Source organism: Patella vulgata, chromosome 6 (assembly GCF_932274485.2).
Source record: "Patella vulgata chromosome 6, xgPatVulg1.2, whole genome shotgun sequence".
Taxonomy (NCBI): Eukaryota; Metazoa; Mollusca; class Gastropoda; family Patellidae; genus Patella; species Patella vulgata.
In genome coordinates, this window is record NC_065884.2 from 6,941,012 (window position 1) to 6,958,372 (window position 17,361).

At 35.7% G+C, this 17,361-nt stretch overlaps 1 protein-coding gene across 2 annotated transcripts in view; it reads left to right on the forward strand.

Moving 5' to 3' along the window:
- The first annotated feature begins 701 nt into the window (after window positions 1–701).
- The window catches only part of LOC130013069 (uncharacterized), a 29,927-nt gene continuing 13,267 nt past the window's right edge, over window positions 702–17,361 (forward strand). The window contains exons 1-6 of one of the 2 annotated variants that reach the window (XM_056101529.1): window positions 702–940; window positions 12,086–12,121; window positions 13,279–13,554; window positions 14,803–14,838; window positions 15,708–15,776; window positions 16,608–16,898. In XM_056101529.1, coding sequence (XP_055957504.1) covers window positions 12,100–12,121; window positions 13,279–13,554; window positions 14,803–14,838; window positions 15,708–15,776; window positions 16,608–16,898 — 694 coding nt within the window. In that variant the 5' untranslated portion in view covers window positions 702–940; window positions 12,086–12,099. Of the gene's footprint in view, window positions 941–8,926; window positions 8,950–12,085; window positions 12,122–13,278; window positions 13,555–14,802; window positions 14,839–15,707; window positions 15,777–16,607; window positions 16,899–17,361 lie in introns of those variants that run through there. The other variant, XM_056101530.1, reaches the window with a different exon arrangement.

Below are 17,361 nucleotides of genomic sequence, written 5' to 3' on the forward strand. Positions count from 1 at the left end.
TGTGTGCAGAATGAATGATTCTGTATTATGATTTTATGAAATAATTTATAGACTGCGATATTTTTAATTCATAAGCTTACATTTGGTATATGACAGGTACGGGGATTCTGCTGTTATCTATGAAACTTCTACACAGTCCATCACTATGTAAGCTATATATACTAATATTTGTTACTGTCGTGTGTCTGTCTGTATGTTCGGGTTTGGTGGCAACAGCAGGGCTGTCCTGAGGCTGAAGTCTGGTATATAGGGGTAGCTCGGATCAGGGAATAACCTCAATCTGGTGGCTTTGGACTTCTGGTTTCGGAGTTGTGTCATTTTCGGTTCCGAGCGCCACACATGCAGCTCCGGGCCACCCGTAAGTAATACCATTAAAAGACAGATACTACATGTACATTGTTCATGACCTGATCACAAAAATTTTTTGCAGTTATTCTTTAATTTTGATTTTTGTTTCACCAGTATGTTGCAAATAAAAAGGCTTTTTGCTGATACCTGAAATTTCACCCATATATAGGATCCGGCTCAACAATTATTTATTTTTTGCCTCCCTCTCCCCTTTTTGCATGGTTTGAATATACATTTTCAGTCAAGGTTTGGTTAATATTCATGATTTTGAGGCGGAAGGCTACAGGAGTTAAGAGGTTGGTTAGGTTGAAATGTATGTTTAACGGTCTCTACTTTCAGTTTGTGTATCTCAAGTTTTCCATGGTGAACCTCATACGTGTTTTTGGGCAAGAGGTTGCTACATGTTACCCCGTCTGTGATAGAAAGCGTTTTATCCAACGAAAATTTGGGTAACAGTTAGAGTCGGTCTAAGAGACGAGAATTAACATTAAAGTCGATCGGGAAATCATTCGTGATCTGTGGCCAGGTGTGACGACAGCGCCCTCATCTATAAATAGAAATAGAACCGGCTAAAGGCGGAAGATAAACTCAGGTAGATTTTGTCTTGAATATTTCTTGAACCTTTTAAATCTAAAGTTTAGATAATCTGAGGTTATAATTGAATAAATAAGTGACTTGGTCGTTATTTGAATAACTGTCAACAGGGATTTGACGCTGGGCTGCTATTCTGTACGGGTGACATGAAACTAAAGTAGCCATTGCTACTGCGTTGTTATTTTTAGGTTGGTATATCAAATAGGCTAACATGGTGTGTATAGCCATATATAAGTTACATTGTATCTAGTCATAAATATGATTGTAGTTCTCTAATGAATGGCGATAAATATCTTCACACCAGCATTGTTTTGGTTGATTAAATGACTTTTCGGGGCGTCCCCATACCCCCCCCCCTCTCCTCCGTATTTAGTCAACATTTGATATGTAGCTACTCTATCGATATACAGTTGAACTTTTATAAACAACTAACAATATAATATTGTATTGTTGTCGTCGGTCTGTTTACTGATGCATAACACTTTTGTATGGTTGTCTCCCATGAATGGTTTGGTTATTTCAACAATTCATTTAACTTTAAGAACATCGGGAAATACTTGGAATAATATTCACATAATATCTAGAACTATTAATGTTATGTGATTATTGCGGTAATATTGATCATAATAGTGGATGAAGAATTATTTTACTAGTATTGGAGCGCGTAGTTTTTAAGTGTCTAGGAAAATCGATCGAGGAAGTCCTCAATTTAGAAAAAATGTATTAAAGATGAAATGAAATGAAATGGGGTTTAACGTCCTACTGTTCTGCTCCTAACCTATTAAAGGCGAAAGTAAAGAGTTTACTGAAACACAAAAATATACACAGATATAAATATTATGCATTGTGAATTAACTATACATAGATAACATTAAAGTTTATATAATCCCACTCAGTTATTGCAAACTTATATCGGTGTAGAAAAAAAACCCACGACGAATAGTACTTCAATAACATCCACTATAAATGAGGGAAGATACAAGTGCATGACAATTATGATGACGTGTAGAGCCATACTTCACAGAAGGACACTAGCTTGCAACGCCCCTTTGGTCTACCCATAGAAATATCAAATAAGAAATTTAGGGGGTTTTTTTTATCAATTTTAGACGAATAGAAACCAGTATATGTGCCCCCCCCCCCCCATAGCATACTGAGTCACAATGAGGAAATTTTGAAAATTGAGTTATTGTTCTTAAACATTGACTGAGCTGTGTCCATTAGAAGCTACCCAACTCACAAAAGTAAGTTTTGAGAAAAAGCATGTCAAAGATTTGGTATGTTCTAAAACAAAATCACATAGCAACCAGGCCATTTATCTGCTGTTTTGTCGTTGAATATATCTTTCCATGGGTTTTCAGGGGTGCTGAAGATGAAAATCGTAGTAAAAATTTGATCCGACTATTTCCGCAATTTATTTGCTATTTTGTCGTTTAATATATTTTTTATTTAGGATTTCAAGGGTGCTGACGATGAAAACCGTAATAAATGCACCCAATTCGTATAAAAACACCCACAACACATACGGCATAATATTCACATGATAGTGTTATACTGAAGAACAATCTATACATTTGTAGTCTGTTGTGTATATTATAACTTTGGTGAGATTAATCTCATCAATTAATTAGCACCTTAGTGTCAGCTAGTGGTCAGGAGATTAAGATTATTGATTGGATATTCATCAAAGAAGCCACCACAGCTGTACGCGTGTTCATTTAACACGTGAATTAAAATAAGATTTTGCGTGTACGATAGGTCTATTATTATTTTCAGGTACCTTGACGTTATCAAAATATGAGTCCCTATAGAAATGTCAATTTCATAGTCAAGAAATGTTTACGTTCACTTTCGTGCATTTGGCTTTGATGTAACATTTGGCTTTGTCTGGGCAACAGGTTGAGTTTATTTATATTTTTTGTTTGGGGGGGGGGGGTAAAACTCGATGGTATCCGTTCAAAATGATTTCATCGACAGTATTTTGATCATATTCGTAAACTAGAGATGCACCGCTTTACAACGATGCCAATTATTATGCAAGAGGAATGACCGGTCGTCCCGCTGCGAGGGAAAAAAAATAACTAAATTAGCCGAGAATTTTAAGAAATAGGACAGATTTAAGAATACGGTACTCTTACAAAAAGTTCAAATACAGGTGTTTTAAAATGTTTTATTGCTATTTTGATCTTTTGTGTCGATAGATAGTATATTTATAGACTCATTTTTGTGAAAATCTCAATTTTGATCAAAATCAATATTTTCACTTATTTTGTCTTTCTCATTATTGATTCGCGCGCATTCTGACTCATTTAGCTGTGGTCGGTCACATATGGCCAGTTCTCAATGGCCGTCTCAAAAAGGCATTTCTAAAAAAATCAAGGTGGTTCTGAATTCTTGGTAAAAAAACATAGTGCAGGGCATAAAGATGTAGTTCATCAGTAGGTATTAGAATACCTTGGTTCTCCATTGAGCAAAATAAATTATAAAATAATCCAATGCAGCCTGTCCACACATCTCGCCAAAATCGCTCAATTCTGAAAAGATAAAATACATTTACTGGAAATAATAAACTTTTACAGTACTAACATCACTATCAGTAACAGCTAAATATTTCTCTGTTTGTTTTTAATAACATGAAATTTTGCTTCAATCTTGAAATTAAGCTATAGGGACAAATTTGACATGACTATTAATTTCATCAAGTTGACCTTTAGAGTGTAGGCTATATTATGTTTTAAATATTTTGTAAAGCTGGTAGTCAATAAAAATACCTAACAGACAATATTAACTATGTGGACTCTCTGAAAGTGATGTCGGGTTGACAAACCCAGTCGCAGAAGGGCATCAGGTTTTCCAGAAGGGTGGGCATGCCCTGTCTGGCTAGCAATAACCGCCACATATCGATCATAGTGGAGCTATGAGAAAAATAAAGTTTTTTGACTTGTGTAATGTCATAATCTACAGTATAAACACAAACCTTTGGTTGTGAATGCTGCGTCCAGTTATATGGCTGCCTCTTCCTACTCCCTTTTGTTCAACCATAAATTTGGCAACAAGAACATTTTCACCGCCTTTGTCAGATCTAACTCTTTGCGGAATACCATACACTGGGACAGCTTCCATAAAACTCTGAACCACAGTCTCAGACCTGTTATTATCAGAAACTGTTAAATATACAGGTAATCTGGAGAAACTGTCTATTCCACCATGGATAACCATTCTCCTACTGCAAAAAGTAAACATAAAAATCTAATTACAAATCTAAATAGTCACACTCTGTAACAATATATACTATTCAAAAAAAGTAGGGGATATTTGATTTTTAAGTGTTATTAAAGTCACCTAATGAAACTGACGAAGAAACAAATGACAAAATGAAATGAAGTTCACATTCATCGATTTATTCCAAATGATCGTTAGACTAAGTAAGGCACAGACTGACCATTATAAGGGTAAAATGATACCCGGGGTCAAACAGCAAAGTTACCACAGCATCACAACCAAGTCAGTAACGGGTAAATCCTCCTCTGTTTGCCAAACAAGCATTGATCCGACGTGGCATACTCCTAATGAGACGTCTAAGGTCATTTTGGTCCAGATTGTCCCATTCCTGTTGCAACGCAGCAGCAAGTTCTTGGACATTGGCAGGACGTTGTTGACGTTGACGTAACCTCTGTCCAAGCATGTCCCAGACATGCTCGATGGGGGAGAGGTCGGGACTCAGTGCTGGCCAAGGTAATGTGCTGATGTTCTGTTGTTGGAGGTAACCTGTAACGATCCTGGCCCTGTGACATCTTGCGTTGTCATCCTGGAAGATGAAACGGCGGCCATGACGTCGTGCGAACGGCACAACATGGACTGCCAAGATGTTGTCCCGGTAGTACTGGCCTGTAACACGCCCTGCAACAACATGTAAAGCCGTTCTTCCAGCAACAGTGATGCCTCCCCACACCATAACAGAACCACCCCCAAATCGATCATGTCTGATGACGTTAACGTCTTGGAAGCGCTCGTTTCGACGACGCCACACCCTCCTACGTCTGTCCAAAAAATCAACAGTGAACCTTGACTCATCTGAAAACATCACATTGCTCCAGCGTCGATTATCCCAGTGTTGACGATCCCTACACCAACGACGTCTTGCCTGAATGTTATGATCTCTCAAACAAGGGATCACGCGAGGACGTCGGGCGCGAAGGTGACCCCTATGCAGTCGATTCCGAATCGTCTGGCCACTCACTCTCACACCAGTGTCTGTTTGAAGACGAGCGCTGATCTGATTTGCTGTGATGACACGATTTCTCAAGGCCAAGGTACGGATAAATCGATCCTGGGCTTGAGTTGTCGCCCTTGGTCGACCTGAGCGTGGTCTGTCCTGTACAGATTGTGTATCACGGTATCTGGACCATAGCCTGCTTATGACAGACTGAGAAACATTCATCGTCCGCGCCACAACCGCCTGTGTTGTGCCGATCTGTAGCATGCCAAGGGCACGTAACCTTTCATTTTGGGTAAGCCGACGCATATCAAAATTTGTTTTCTGGTCACTAAAACAATTAAACTGATGTTTCCACCCTGGAATTCAATGCCACAATGACTGTAACATTCAAAGTCAGAGTCGTGCAAATCTTGGGTTGGACCCCCATGATGATCCCAAGCATCACCTGCATTCCATGCGGGAGCTATTGGTGCGTTTGGGCGTCACATGTAACCGGAAATGTTTCTTCTGTTAGGTTCTATAGTGACTTTTTTCGTAGTCATATGCATATTTTAGTATTATGCCCCCAAAATCAAATATCCCCTACTTTTTTTGAATAGTATAATTTGATCTGTTAATAAACAGACTTTTACATATTAACTCCATGAAGAAAAATTTAAATTTAATGAATATCAACAGGCTTTTGCCTATAGCCCATTTGTAATTAACATAACAGTAGGGCCTACATGAAAGAAATATAACTACCAAAAAAAATGGAGAGGTAACAAACCCAATTGCAGAATGGCATCAGGTAAACATACCTGACTCCCAAGCGCCCTCTGCAGAGTATTTATCATTGTGGAGCTCAAGAAAATATTCTGAATTGGACTTGAAGCTAAAGGTTTATCAGACTTATCCTCCAGCAATACCATTGGTCTATTGGTGTGTAATGTAACTAGTAAAAAATACGTGAACTCTACTAAAGCCTTAACCGAGTTGTCTATCAAACCCAGTCACAGGGTGAGCATACAATGGAAATACTGGTGATAGAAGTTTTGGCAGACTTACCTGATGAGCTTATGGTAGCCATCAATATGCCATAAGGAGTTTGGCGCTCTCACATTACATTTGCGTCGGTTTGGTTTCAAAATGGTCAGATGCCGCAATATACACCCTTCTAAATCCACTCTTCTCACAGATTCACGAACCCTTATTTCTTGAACATTGTCTCCATCACTAAGTAAGTGTGCCCTCACAGATCTATAGCCAACATCTGGATGGTTTATTAATATCTGCTCAGTTTTTACATCCAGTTCTTCATCAGATATTGTACTGAATTTATTCCATATTTGATGCCATACTCTGAAAGCCTTGTCCTCAAGGTTCTGACACTAATTCCAAAAAGTTCGGCAATATCTTTCTGCTTGAAATTACACTCTATCAAAAATTCCAGCTGGCTCAATGGTATTTCAGTCTTTGGCCTGCCCGTTTTCCCGTACACATAAGTTGGTTCTTTGGCCTGCCCGTTTTCCCGTACACATAAGTTGGTTGTACTCCAAAAGATTCTCCTTGCGCTTGTTGTTGAACTTCAACTTGAAGCATGGTATTCACAAGATCAGATGCAGAAGACAAACATTGCATGGCATGGTCTATTTGAGAATCTTCAAACTCCACCGATACCTCTGACAAGATACCAGACACCATGTCTAATTCTCTTGCAACATACTCAATGGATTGCCTACTTTCAAGTTTATAAGCTAAATTTGTTATCAGTCATTTGAGTTCGCTGATAATTTCGACAGCCATGACGAGAACAATAAACTAGAGTTAGCTCCCTTCGTTTGGGAGAAATCATTGTGTCGATTAGAAAATAGTTCGACCTTGACATTGACCTAAATAAAGATAATTCAGTGGAGAAACGTAAGTAATGACAACGAGATATGTCATCTAATGCTTATGGTAGATGTTTCAGATTGTAAAATCAATTGTGCATAAGAGGTTATATGTATTTTGTATTAGAGGTTTCTTGTATTTTGTCTTTTGCAATAGACGAATGAGGTATTTTGTATAAGGGGTTTCTTGTATTTTGTTTTTTGCATTAGACGTTTTAAGTATTTGGTATGGCATTATTATGTTACATGTGTGTTTTGAATTAGACATTTCTACATAACATTAGGTTTTTGCCGCTTTCCCCCGCCATAATATACGTAATGTGCACTGATAACACGATGAGCCTAATATGAAATGAACACTTTGGTGAATTTTGTGTTAGTTTGTCTGATGTGCATAGTTTGTAATACATGTTTTATATACAGTATACAGCCAATATCAATGTTGATTAAAATATAAAAATAAATATTTTAAAAAGCATAATAAAATGGATGCTGTTAAAACCATTTTTATAATGGATTTTGGATTTTACATATATCTTTTGTTTTCTTTTCATAAATGTAAGATAAAACATTAAAATAATTCATGTATAATATTAAAATAATTTCCTTTTAATATACAATACATAATTATCTCAAAATATCTTAATCGTTCATAAATCAAGTGTAGTTGTTCCGTTTGATTTTATTTTTTAAACACGAAAGTCCATATGAATTCTTTAGTAAAGTTGCTATTTATAGTGTTATAATAATGCTTAATGTGAAATGATGTATCTGCTAGATCTGTCTTTAATAACTTTACCATGCATATCTATACAATAAACACATTTATTTATCATAATGTATCTATATAACCAAATAAAACATCTATAGTTGCATAGTTTATATGGGATGTTCGTATTTCGAAATTGAATACCACATAGATATGGTAGTTAATAATATTTATTTCAGCTTATCTTTAATGAGTGTAATTAATATTGATATACCTAGACATGAATAATATCTTCAGTTTGCTTTGTTTACAAACAGTACATAAATTATCAACAGTTTTACTAATTTTAACTAATCTTGCCTTGGTATAAAATTATGTTCGATGTTAAAATCAATATGTGTGAGGTCTCCATACATATCAAAACCATTTCTTCATGCTGTAAGATATTGATATGTTTGAGATCTCTGTACATATCAAAACCATTTCTCCATGCTGTAAGATATTGATATGTTTGAGATCTCTGTACATATCAAAACCATTTCTTCATACTGTAAGATAATAAATATTTGGAAATTTATTTTTCCAAACATTTAGGTTTGTGGCTTCTTCAAATTTACATTTTGATAACAGTTAGTAAAATCATTTGGTGTTCAAACCATTGTCATTCCTTCTAAAGGTGCATTCAGGAATGAGGGGGGGGGGCTAATGGTTAGCGCGTGCGTGTTGTATCATAAGGTCTGTCATTGGTTTCGATTCCTCGGTTGTACGTGACAAGGAGTAGGTCGCCTGTCCAACCTTGTGGATTTTCTCCGGGTCCTCCGGTTTCCTTTAACTGCTAAAGACCCCTACGCACAAGCGAATTTTTTAAATAAAATTGAACCAAATTTTAGTTCCATAATGACCTAGTTTGTGTCGAGTGGACGTTAAAACCCATCTCTATCTCTATCTAACATACAGGAATAAAATCATCACGGGTTTATATGTGGATATTTATAGATATTCTATTATGACGATATTCACGGAAGTATTTAAATAGAAACGCCAAGTTCGTGTATCAGCGACAGTGTTGGATATATACCAGCATCATACTTGAGATACAGGCAACCATTTAACTACTCCATTTGTTTTTAATTCGTTCATTTTCCTAACATCGTCTTGTAAAGATATAACAACTGAAGTTGGATTTATTACGTGCCGTGCCCCATCAAGTAAGGAAGTTTCTATACTATAGTGTATACATGTAGGGTATGTATCGGTGTTTGATTCATTAAAGGCTCAATACCACTCTTGTTGTAACTGAATAATATGTCCCAATCTTTATTCTGGTCAACAAATTGTACTATTTTACAATATTCCAATTGATTGATGATACAAATTTCATCTTAACACACCTAATTTAAAAAATTGAAAAAAAATCAACTAAATGATTTGAAAAGCCTGACGCAAAGCTTTTCAAATGTGACTTGGATTTAAAAATATTTTTGAACCCTCTCGACAAGTAGAATAGGATTTAATGGATAATTTACACAACAGGTAAGACACACTTATACATCCAGTACTTAGAATAAGGCTATTTGTTATTTTCTGGAGCTGTCAAGCCAGCAAGAGTGTTATTGTCCCTTTAACTACAGTTTTACCTGTACAGAGTATATTGTTACACATGAGTTCAGTTTATACTCACTAGATCAAATTACAATCTTTATTTACAACATATTAACGACACTAATGTTCAGACTGGCGACACCTATGAAATTAACAAATGCCAATCACACCATGTATGCTTTGACTGTCGACTAACACAATCATAGGATTTGAGAGTTGTCATTAATTGGAAATGTCTACACACAATGACAGTTTTATTATTTGTGAAACAATTGCTGGAAACATTGGTCTAAGTAACATGTTGGCACACATCACATCTGACAGTCCAAGACAACTACATGAAAGCCGGATGTACTCTCTCTCTCTCTCTCTCTCTCTCTCTCTCTCAGTAAATTGTGTTGTGCTTTAGTTATATTCTAGACAACCAGCGGGATGTATTAGAAAAACAAAAAAACATATTTCTTCAGTATACCAACATGCAAAACAATACTAAGCAAGTTTGACTGTGACGCGTTACCCTTTGATTGTTTGACTTCATTTGAAATCGTTTCTCATGCGATCGTGTTCCTACAATATTGATTAAACGAGAGAACAAAACAAACTACTAGGGAATATCTCGCAATCCAGGAACCTGTTCAACACAATATATAAAACATTGGCATCTCAGCCTTCTATATTATACATTTACATTTTGTGTACAGAGATAATTTGCATTAAAGATCAAGAATCAGAAATATAAACTTCTACAGCAGGCATACACTGTATTATTATTAAATTCCAATGATAAATATCTTGAAAGTGCTCTCAGACATACTAAATTATATTCAAAATTCTTAGGATTAAGTCCAAGGCTTGACCTAGTGTTTATATTTGGGAACGTTAAGGGCGTGGTCTATCATTGGTAGAACAATACATTTTAACAAACGGACTTATGAAATGGTAAGGTACTGTAAGTGACACAAACTATTAAATTGCTTGCATGCACGATTAATAGTAAATAGAAAATACCATATTATTAAATGTTTTTTTATATGTGAAGTGTACATATTACAATTGTATTTGTAGTATATTTATTAAATAAGGAGACGAATTAATATAAGCCTTTGGCTTGTTTTTGAATCCTTATACCTTTTGACAGTGTATGTATACAATATCCAACTTATTTGAATAAAAATATTGTTTAAATCAACAAACGGACTTAATAAACAGTAATACCATTGACTATATAATTCAAACATAGAAATATTCATAATGCAATCTTTCTGGATCAAATCATATATATATCTCATGCTCAGTAAATAACATTACTTGTATGACGAATCAAGGAAATAGAAACCGTACTATACTATTTGATAAATAAAACTAATAGCTAGGAAACTGATATCTTATTACTACTAGGCGGTGAGATAGAGAGAAATGGGGTTTAACGTCCACTCGACACAAACTAGGTCATTTCGGGACTAACACATGGTTCAACTTTATTTCAATAATTCGCTTGCGCGTAGGGGTCTTTAGCAGTGGGGGGAAACCGGAAGACCCGGAGAAAACCCACGAGGTTGGACAGGCGACCCTACTCCTACTAGGCGGACGGGTAGCTTAAATATATACAAGTCACAATTCTGTGGAATACAATTACCTGTTTACTACAGACTTCTCTAGTCATTACCAAGCAATGATAAAATATAAAATATAACAAAACAAATAGACAATATGCACACAACAATACTTGGTTAATGCTGACCAACCAGAGATACCCTTCTAATTACCTTGAAGGAAACCTAACTTAAAGCTGAACTCCGATTATAAAACTGTGACAATAATTAAATAAAAAGAAATAGATAACACCCCAAGCAGTCACCATACTTGTTTTCAATTTGTAGAACAAACATGGCGACTGATGACGGGTATAAGAAGATAGGCATGCCACGCCCACACCCAGTGTATGACTCTATTTTTTGGAACCATCAATTGGTCTAAAAGCACATATTAATGTAATATGAGTGTATATAAAGTGATTTATAATCATTTTTTTTTAAATTTCTAATCAATTATGTTCGGTGAAATACGTGAACAGTCCAAACTGAACGATCGTCCGTTCTAAACATATTTTTTTTTTATTATTGTCTTATCATTTGTGAATCGGCCATTACTATTTACTATCGCATTGTAATTATATAATATGTTTTTCTTTGTTCATTGATTTTGGGCCCTAAACGATATGGTACCATATTTTAAAGTTCATGGATAAATAAATGTTGTACTGTGTCCAAATATAATCAATCAGCTGTATTCTATTAACTGTCCTTACAATGTAAAATGGCGGAGTGGTTGTCTTTACTGTGAAACATATAAACCCAGCCGCTTGTTTATCTATATAGCATACAGCAGACCATCATTTTGTCAACGTCAGTAGAATTCTTGATTATATCGTGCAAAAAGAACTGAAATGGCGGGTGCGGTACAAGGATATGGTGTGGTCTGGTTTCCTCTTGTCAGTGGTGCAGGAACGGGGGGCCTGGTCTAGTCGTTCAGATTGGAAGAAACGCCAAGGTCCCGTGTACACATTGGCATGCAGGTAAAAGGACCCTTCGTTGACAGTTTAAATTCGAAATAAGAGTACATTACACGTTGCATTGCGTATGTCTGTCTTCATTAGCCCGGGTGACGCTGAAAGTATGATGCTAACCCAATTTCATTATTTTCTGTAAGTAAAATAATGTTTATATTATTTTTCATACACAGATAAAGAGAAGAAAATGACGGAATGTGTGAAACCAGGTAAATATATATGCGATAAACTAAATATATCATATCAACCTTCCTGTGACGTGAGTATTTACCAGAAGAGTAGTACCGATTTAGTATAAAATAATTTAGTGCAAACATATGTATTTATGTTCAATTTAGCAGTGTAAAATCATTAACAGAATTACGAGATATTAACTCCTAACTCCGAAATAGTTAACTCGTAATTACAAGATAATCAGAATAATTTGTTTTCATTGATTAACCATTGTAAAATCAGTAAGTCATGATAATGTAGTTGACGTCATAATATAATAACTGGTTCAAATCATCTATTTCAAGTGAATTATAAATTATGCATGACGTAGAAGCGAACACTAAGTCTCGTGTGGTTTGAAAAAGGTGTAGTCTTTACAAGATGTGTGCATTGATTTTTCATTATCTTATTGACTGGTATCTTAACCGGTGCTGGTATTTGAGGCTTAATCTTGCTTCTCCAGTTTTAAATTAAATCATTAAATGACCGAACTGTTCTATTCTACTTAAAATCGGAGCCATCCGAATTCATCCAGAATTGATTATGGCCTTGTCATGTTAGTGTCTAATTAATAATTTATATAACATTAAATGGCCGAAATGTTCTATTTTACTTAATATCGGAGCCATCCATGCTAGTCATGCTAGTGTCCAAATTAATAATTTATATAACATTTAAGGCCTAAAGAAAGACCTGCAATAGGCAGATTTAGCTCATGCATAATGTCTCGTTAATGACCTGCAGATTTAGCTTTTACATTATGTCTCTTTAATGTAAACTTTAAATGATCAGAAAAGCACAAATTGCTTGATATAAACCAGTTTTTAACTAAGATAATTAATGGTGGGAGTGATTGATGATTGATATAGTCTGTATTTATATTTGGTCTGGTAGAAGAATGCTCGCACGGGCGCACTATAGATCATAAGGTCTGTAATTGAGTCAACTGGCATGGTATCAATTCTCAGCTTGTACCTGACGAGGAGTATGGTCGCCTACACAACCTGCTGGTTTTTTATGGTCCTCTGGTTTTTTCCCACTCACAAGCGTATTATTTAATCAAATTTTAATATATATATAACCCCCGATTTGACTTTGTTTTTATTTTATTATGTTTCGCCTTTAATAAATGACAATCCGTCTTTCAATTTAGTTCACCTGCCAAACCACCTGTCCATTTTAACGGCACATAGCGGATTGCTGCGAACTACACTTGCTGACCAAATTGGGATTGTGGCACATAAATTACATGAACGTTTTGCTGTTCATGATTATCAATTGAAGAAGATATTAAAAACAGCCACTCAGAAACCAGAGGATGGTGTATCCCTATTAATAAGCTATATAAAAGGCAGTCAGGATCATTTTGATAAATTTATCCAATGTTTGAGTGACCTGGGATATACAGGATTGGTTCAGACGATCACAGGTATGTACATGTATTACACGAGTCCCAGTGGTTTTATATGGGTGCGTAAGTTGGGCAGTGGTTGAGGGAGCGGGTTCCTCTGCTATTCTCCATATGCATATTCATACTCAGATAATTTGTTCAGGATTTCAGTCTGGGAGCCTTTGTTTTATATATTTTGAATGCCAATGCGGAAAATTAAGTAAATAGTGATATTCTTTAATGTTTTAGTTTTCTGTTGAATAACGACGATGGATCTAGATATTCACGAGATATTCAGCTTGAAACATGAACATGGAAATAAATATCATTTTATTCTAGGCAAACCTTAATAAATGTAATTCTAATAGATGTCCAGGATATATCTGACCATTTTGTTTCCCAAATGACATCAAGTGCAATAAGTTCCATTCTGAGACTATACATACATTGCAATGGTTTTAAAGAAACAAGTCCTGTATCAATAAAAAATAACGGTTAAAACAAAGTATTTGTGACAAAGGTGTCTCATCAGGGTGAAAAAACAAATTACCTTGTAATTCTAAGTTTCAATAGTTCAATATTTTGATTATTAAAATTTATACTTTTTTCGCTTCAGCAGCTATAACAAATGCACTATTGTGAGGCTTTTTAAGTATGGGTAACTGTATGGGTAATTAATAGGTGTCTATATTAAAGGTATTAGGTAGTTAATAGGTGTCTATATTAAAGGTATTAGGTAGTTAATAGGGGTCTATATTAAAGATATTGTGTAATTAATAGGGATCTATGTTAAAGATATTGGGTATTGGGTAATTAATAGGGATGTATGTTCAAGATCCTGGGTATTGGATAGTTAATAGGGATCTATATTAAAGATATTGGGTAGTTAATAGGGATCTTGACACACTTCAAAGATTTATAATGTAAAAATATTATATTGAAAAAAAAATTATTGAAATTTCTTTATTCTGGGTGAAGTTACATGACTGTATGAAGATAAAGCGTAGATCGTTTATCAACTTTTCTTGTCTTTAAACAATATTTTATTCATTTAAAAAGACCGTTTATCATCTTAGCAATGGTACTTGACAACCGTTAACATCTTGCGGCTGTTCAAATCCATTGAAATCTAAGGCGTGATCTAAGATTATAAGGAATGCCATTGACTCAAAAGACGTGGTTTCAATTTCGACGCATGTACCAGTATTGACATGGCGAAATGAAAACGGCGAGAGCGCATCCTATCAAGTATTTTTTCCCGATTAAAACTGACCAATATTGTTTCAGGTACCGGAAGTGCTGCTGTAGAAATCCCCGAAATCGGTAGGTTTGAACGTTTTATATACTGTTAACAAATTCTAAATATTGACCTAGAGTTCAGTAGGTTTGAAATGTGAACACTACGAATATATACACACTGGTGGTATTTTAAGTATAGATCTGGTCCATATATTTGAACTACGAATAAAAACAATCCCTAGTGGTATGTTCAATGTAGATCTAGCTATAATTTAACCATGAATATAGACTTACTCTGGTGGTATTTTCAATGTATATTTTAACCATGAATATATAGACAAACTCTGGTGGTATTTTAAATGTATTTCCGGTGCATATTTGTACCGCGAATATAGTGGTATGTTCAATGTAATGACAATCTGATTAAAATTTCATTTCGTATTTTTATACTTTGGTTGGACTACACTACATGAAGATCTGACCAGTTGTACTGGGAGGTCGCGTCAGGGTCATACGAGCGGCTTTCGACCCTATAACGTCAGACAATGATTTATCAATCATTTATCAAGCACGCCAAGAACTCGCCGTAACATACCGTTTCATTCGCTAATTCCTCACATCAACTAGAACGCCTGTTATATAACATCTCTTCCAGATCCTAGTGTTGTGAAGACAAGTAAAACGAAATTTAGAACTAGAAAAAACGAAACGAAATAGAATCTGTGTTCTAATCAGCTTGATGTAATTCTGCTGTATATTTGACCACAGCGATGTAGACAAACTCTAGTGATACTTTAAACGCAAACCATGTATATATTTGAACCATGAATGGTGGTATTCTAAATATAGACCTGTTGTACATTTGAACCAAGGATACAAACTCTGGTGGTATCTAGGAGGTAAATACAAGTTAGGCTACTTAAAATAAACAAACTTTTGATCTCTTATTTCAGTCCCAAGAACTATAACGAATATTACGGTACCGTCACCAACCACGCCACCCACACCACCCAAGCCACAAGGTAAATACAAGTTATGATACTTAAATGGATCGTAAACGAGTAGCTGCAGTCATTTTATTTAATGAAATGGGGTTTAACCTCCTACTGCTCCGAACTGGGCCAATGAAGACATACAGACATACGTCATACAGTGTGCTATGGGGGAAACTTTGCACAATGTCCAATTGTCAAGGGAACTTTTATGTGCACTCCAATGTGTACACGGGACCTCGGGTTTCCGTACCATCCGACCGACTAGACAGCTGTCCTTGTCAGGCATCACTGAACTGACAAGGGGGAACCAGTGTCTTACCCACTCAGCCACCGTTACCCCCTCATTTCATACAGTGTGCTATGGGGGAAACTTTGCACAATGTCCAATTGTCAAGGGAACTTTTATGTGCACTCCAATGTGTACACGGGACCTCGGGTTTCCGTACCATCCGACCGACTAGACAGCTGTCCTTGTCAGGCATCACTGAACTGACAAGGGGGAACCAGTGTCTTACCCACTCAGCCACCGTTACCCCCTCATTTTATTAATTAATAAAGCTGGTTAATTCTTTGTAAAATAAACTTTATAAAACTTCGTCTTAGTTCTGTGCAAATATCGGGGGGAGTGTTTGATTGGACATTCAGAAAGTCCCGTGTGGCACATATTATATTTTGTTTGTATTCTAGGAGCCTAAATAGTTGGCATCTGTTTCAATATAATAATTTTAGAATGGCAATGTTCTATTTCAGTTGTGTAGTGATACAGATATTAAATAAAAAAAACTGTTACGGGGATCGTGTCTGATCTTTGTAAAACCTGTTTAATATATAAACAATAACATGGATCTATAATTTCAGTACAACGCAGAAAAATGCCAAGCGCTAGCGAAAGGAAGATAGAGAGTAATTTTGATTATCTGGTGAACAACATTAGAGAACCTATACAACTGTGTGAGATATTATATCAGAAAGGTGTATTCAACAAGACAGACATAGATACTTGTCGTATTATATACGAACGTGAAGGAAGGGGAAATGCTACAAAGATTTTACTGTTCACTTTATTAGATCGTGGTGATGTCTATGATATATGTATACAATGCTTAAAGGAATGTGGTTACAAATCTGTTGTAGATCGACTGGAGAATGGTGAGTTTAGTTTAAAATAAAAAACATCAGCAAATTCATTAATAAACTCTCTTATTTTTGAAAGACAGTTAATATCCATCCAAATTTATTTACTTAAATATACCTTATTCAAGAGCCAAATCTTCCCATTGCGGGTCTTTGTTTTGGCCTTAAGTGATATATAAATTATTAATTAGACTTTTATTAACCTGTCAAGACCATGATCGACTCTCGACCCCCAAGTAGTACCAGTAGTCAGTGGGTCGTGAGATGACAGACTGTACAGTTGTCCTGTCACACAAGAGGCGGAATTGACAGACAGACCTCAAGATTCTGTCCCATTTCTTATCTTCTCGTTCAATGCAAGGAAATTGACTAAAATTTGACCGAGTCCCAAATAATTAAAAGCTCAGTTTTATATTATATGTTGTTATCTGATATTCTTTTTTCGCGCCCACGACGCTTATGGCATCATTCTTCTATT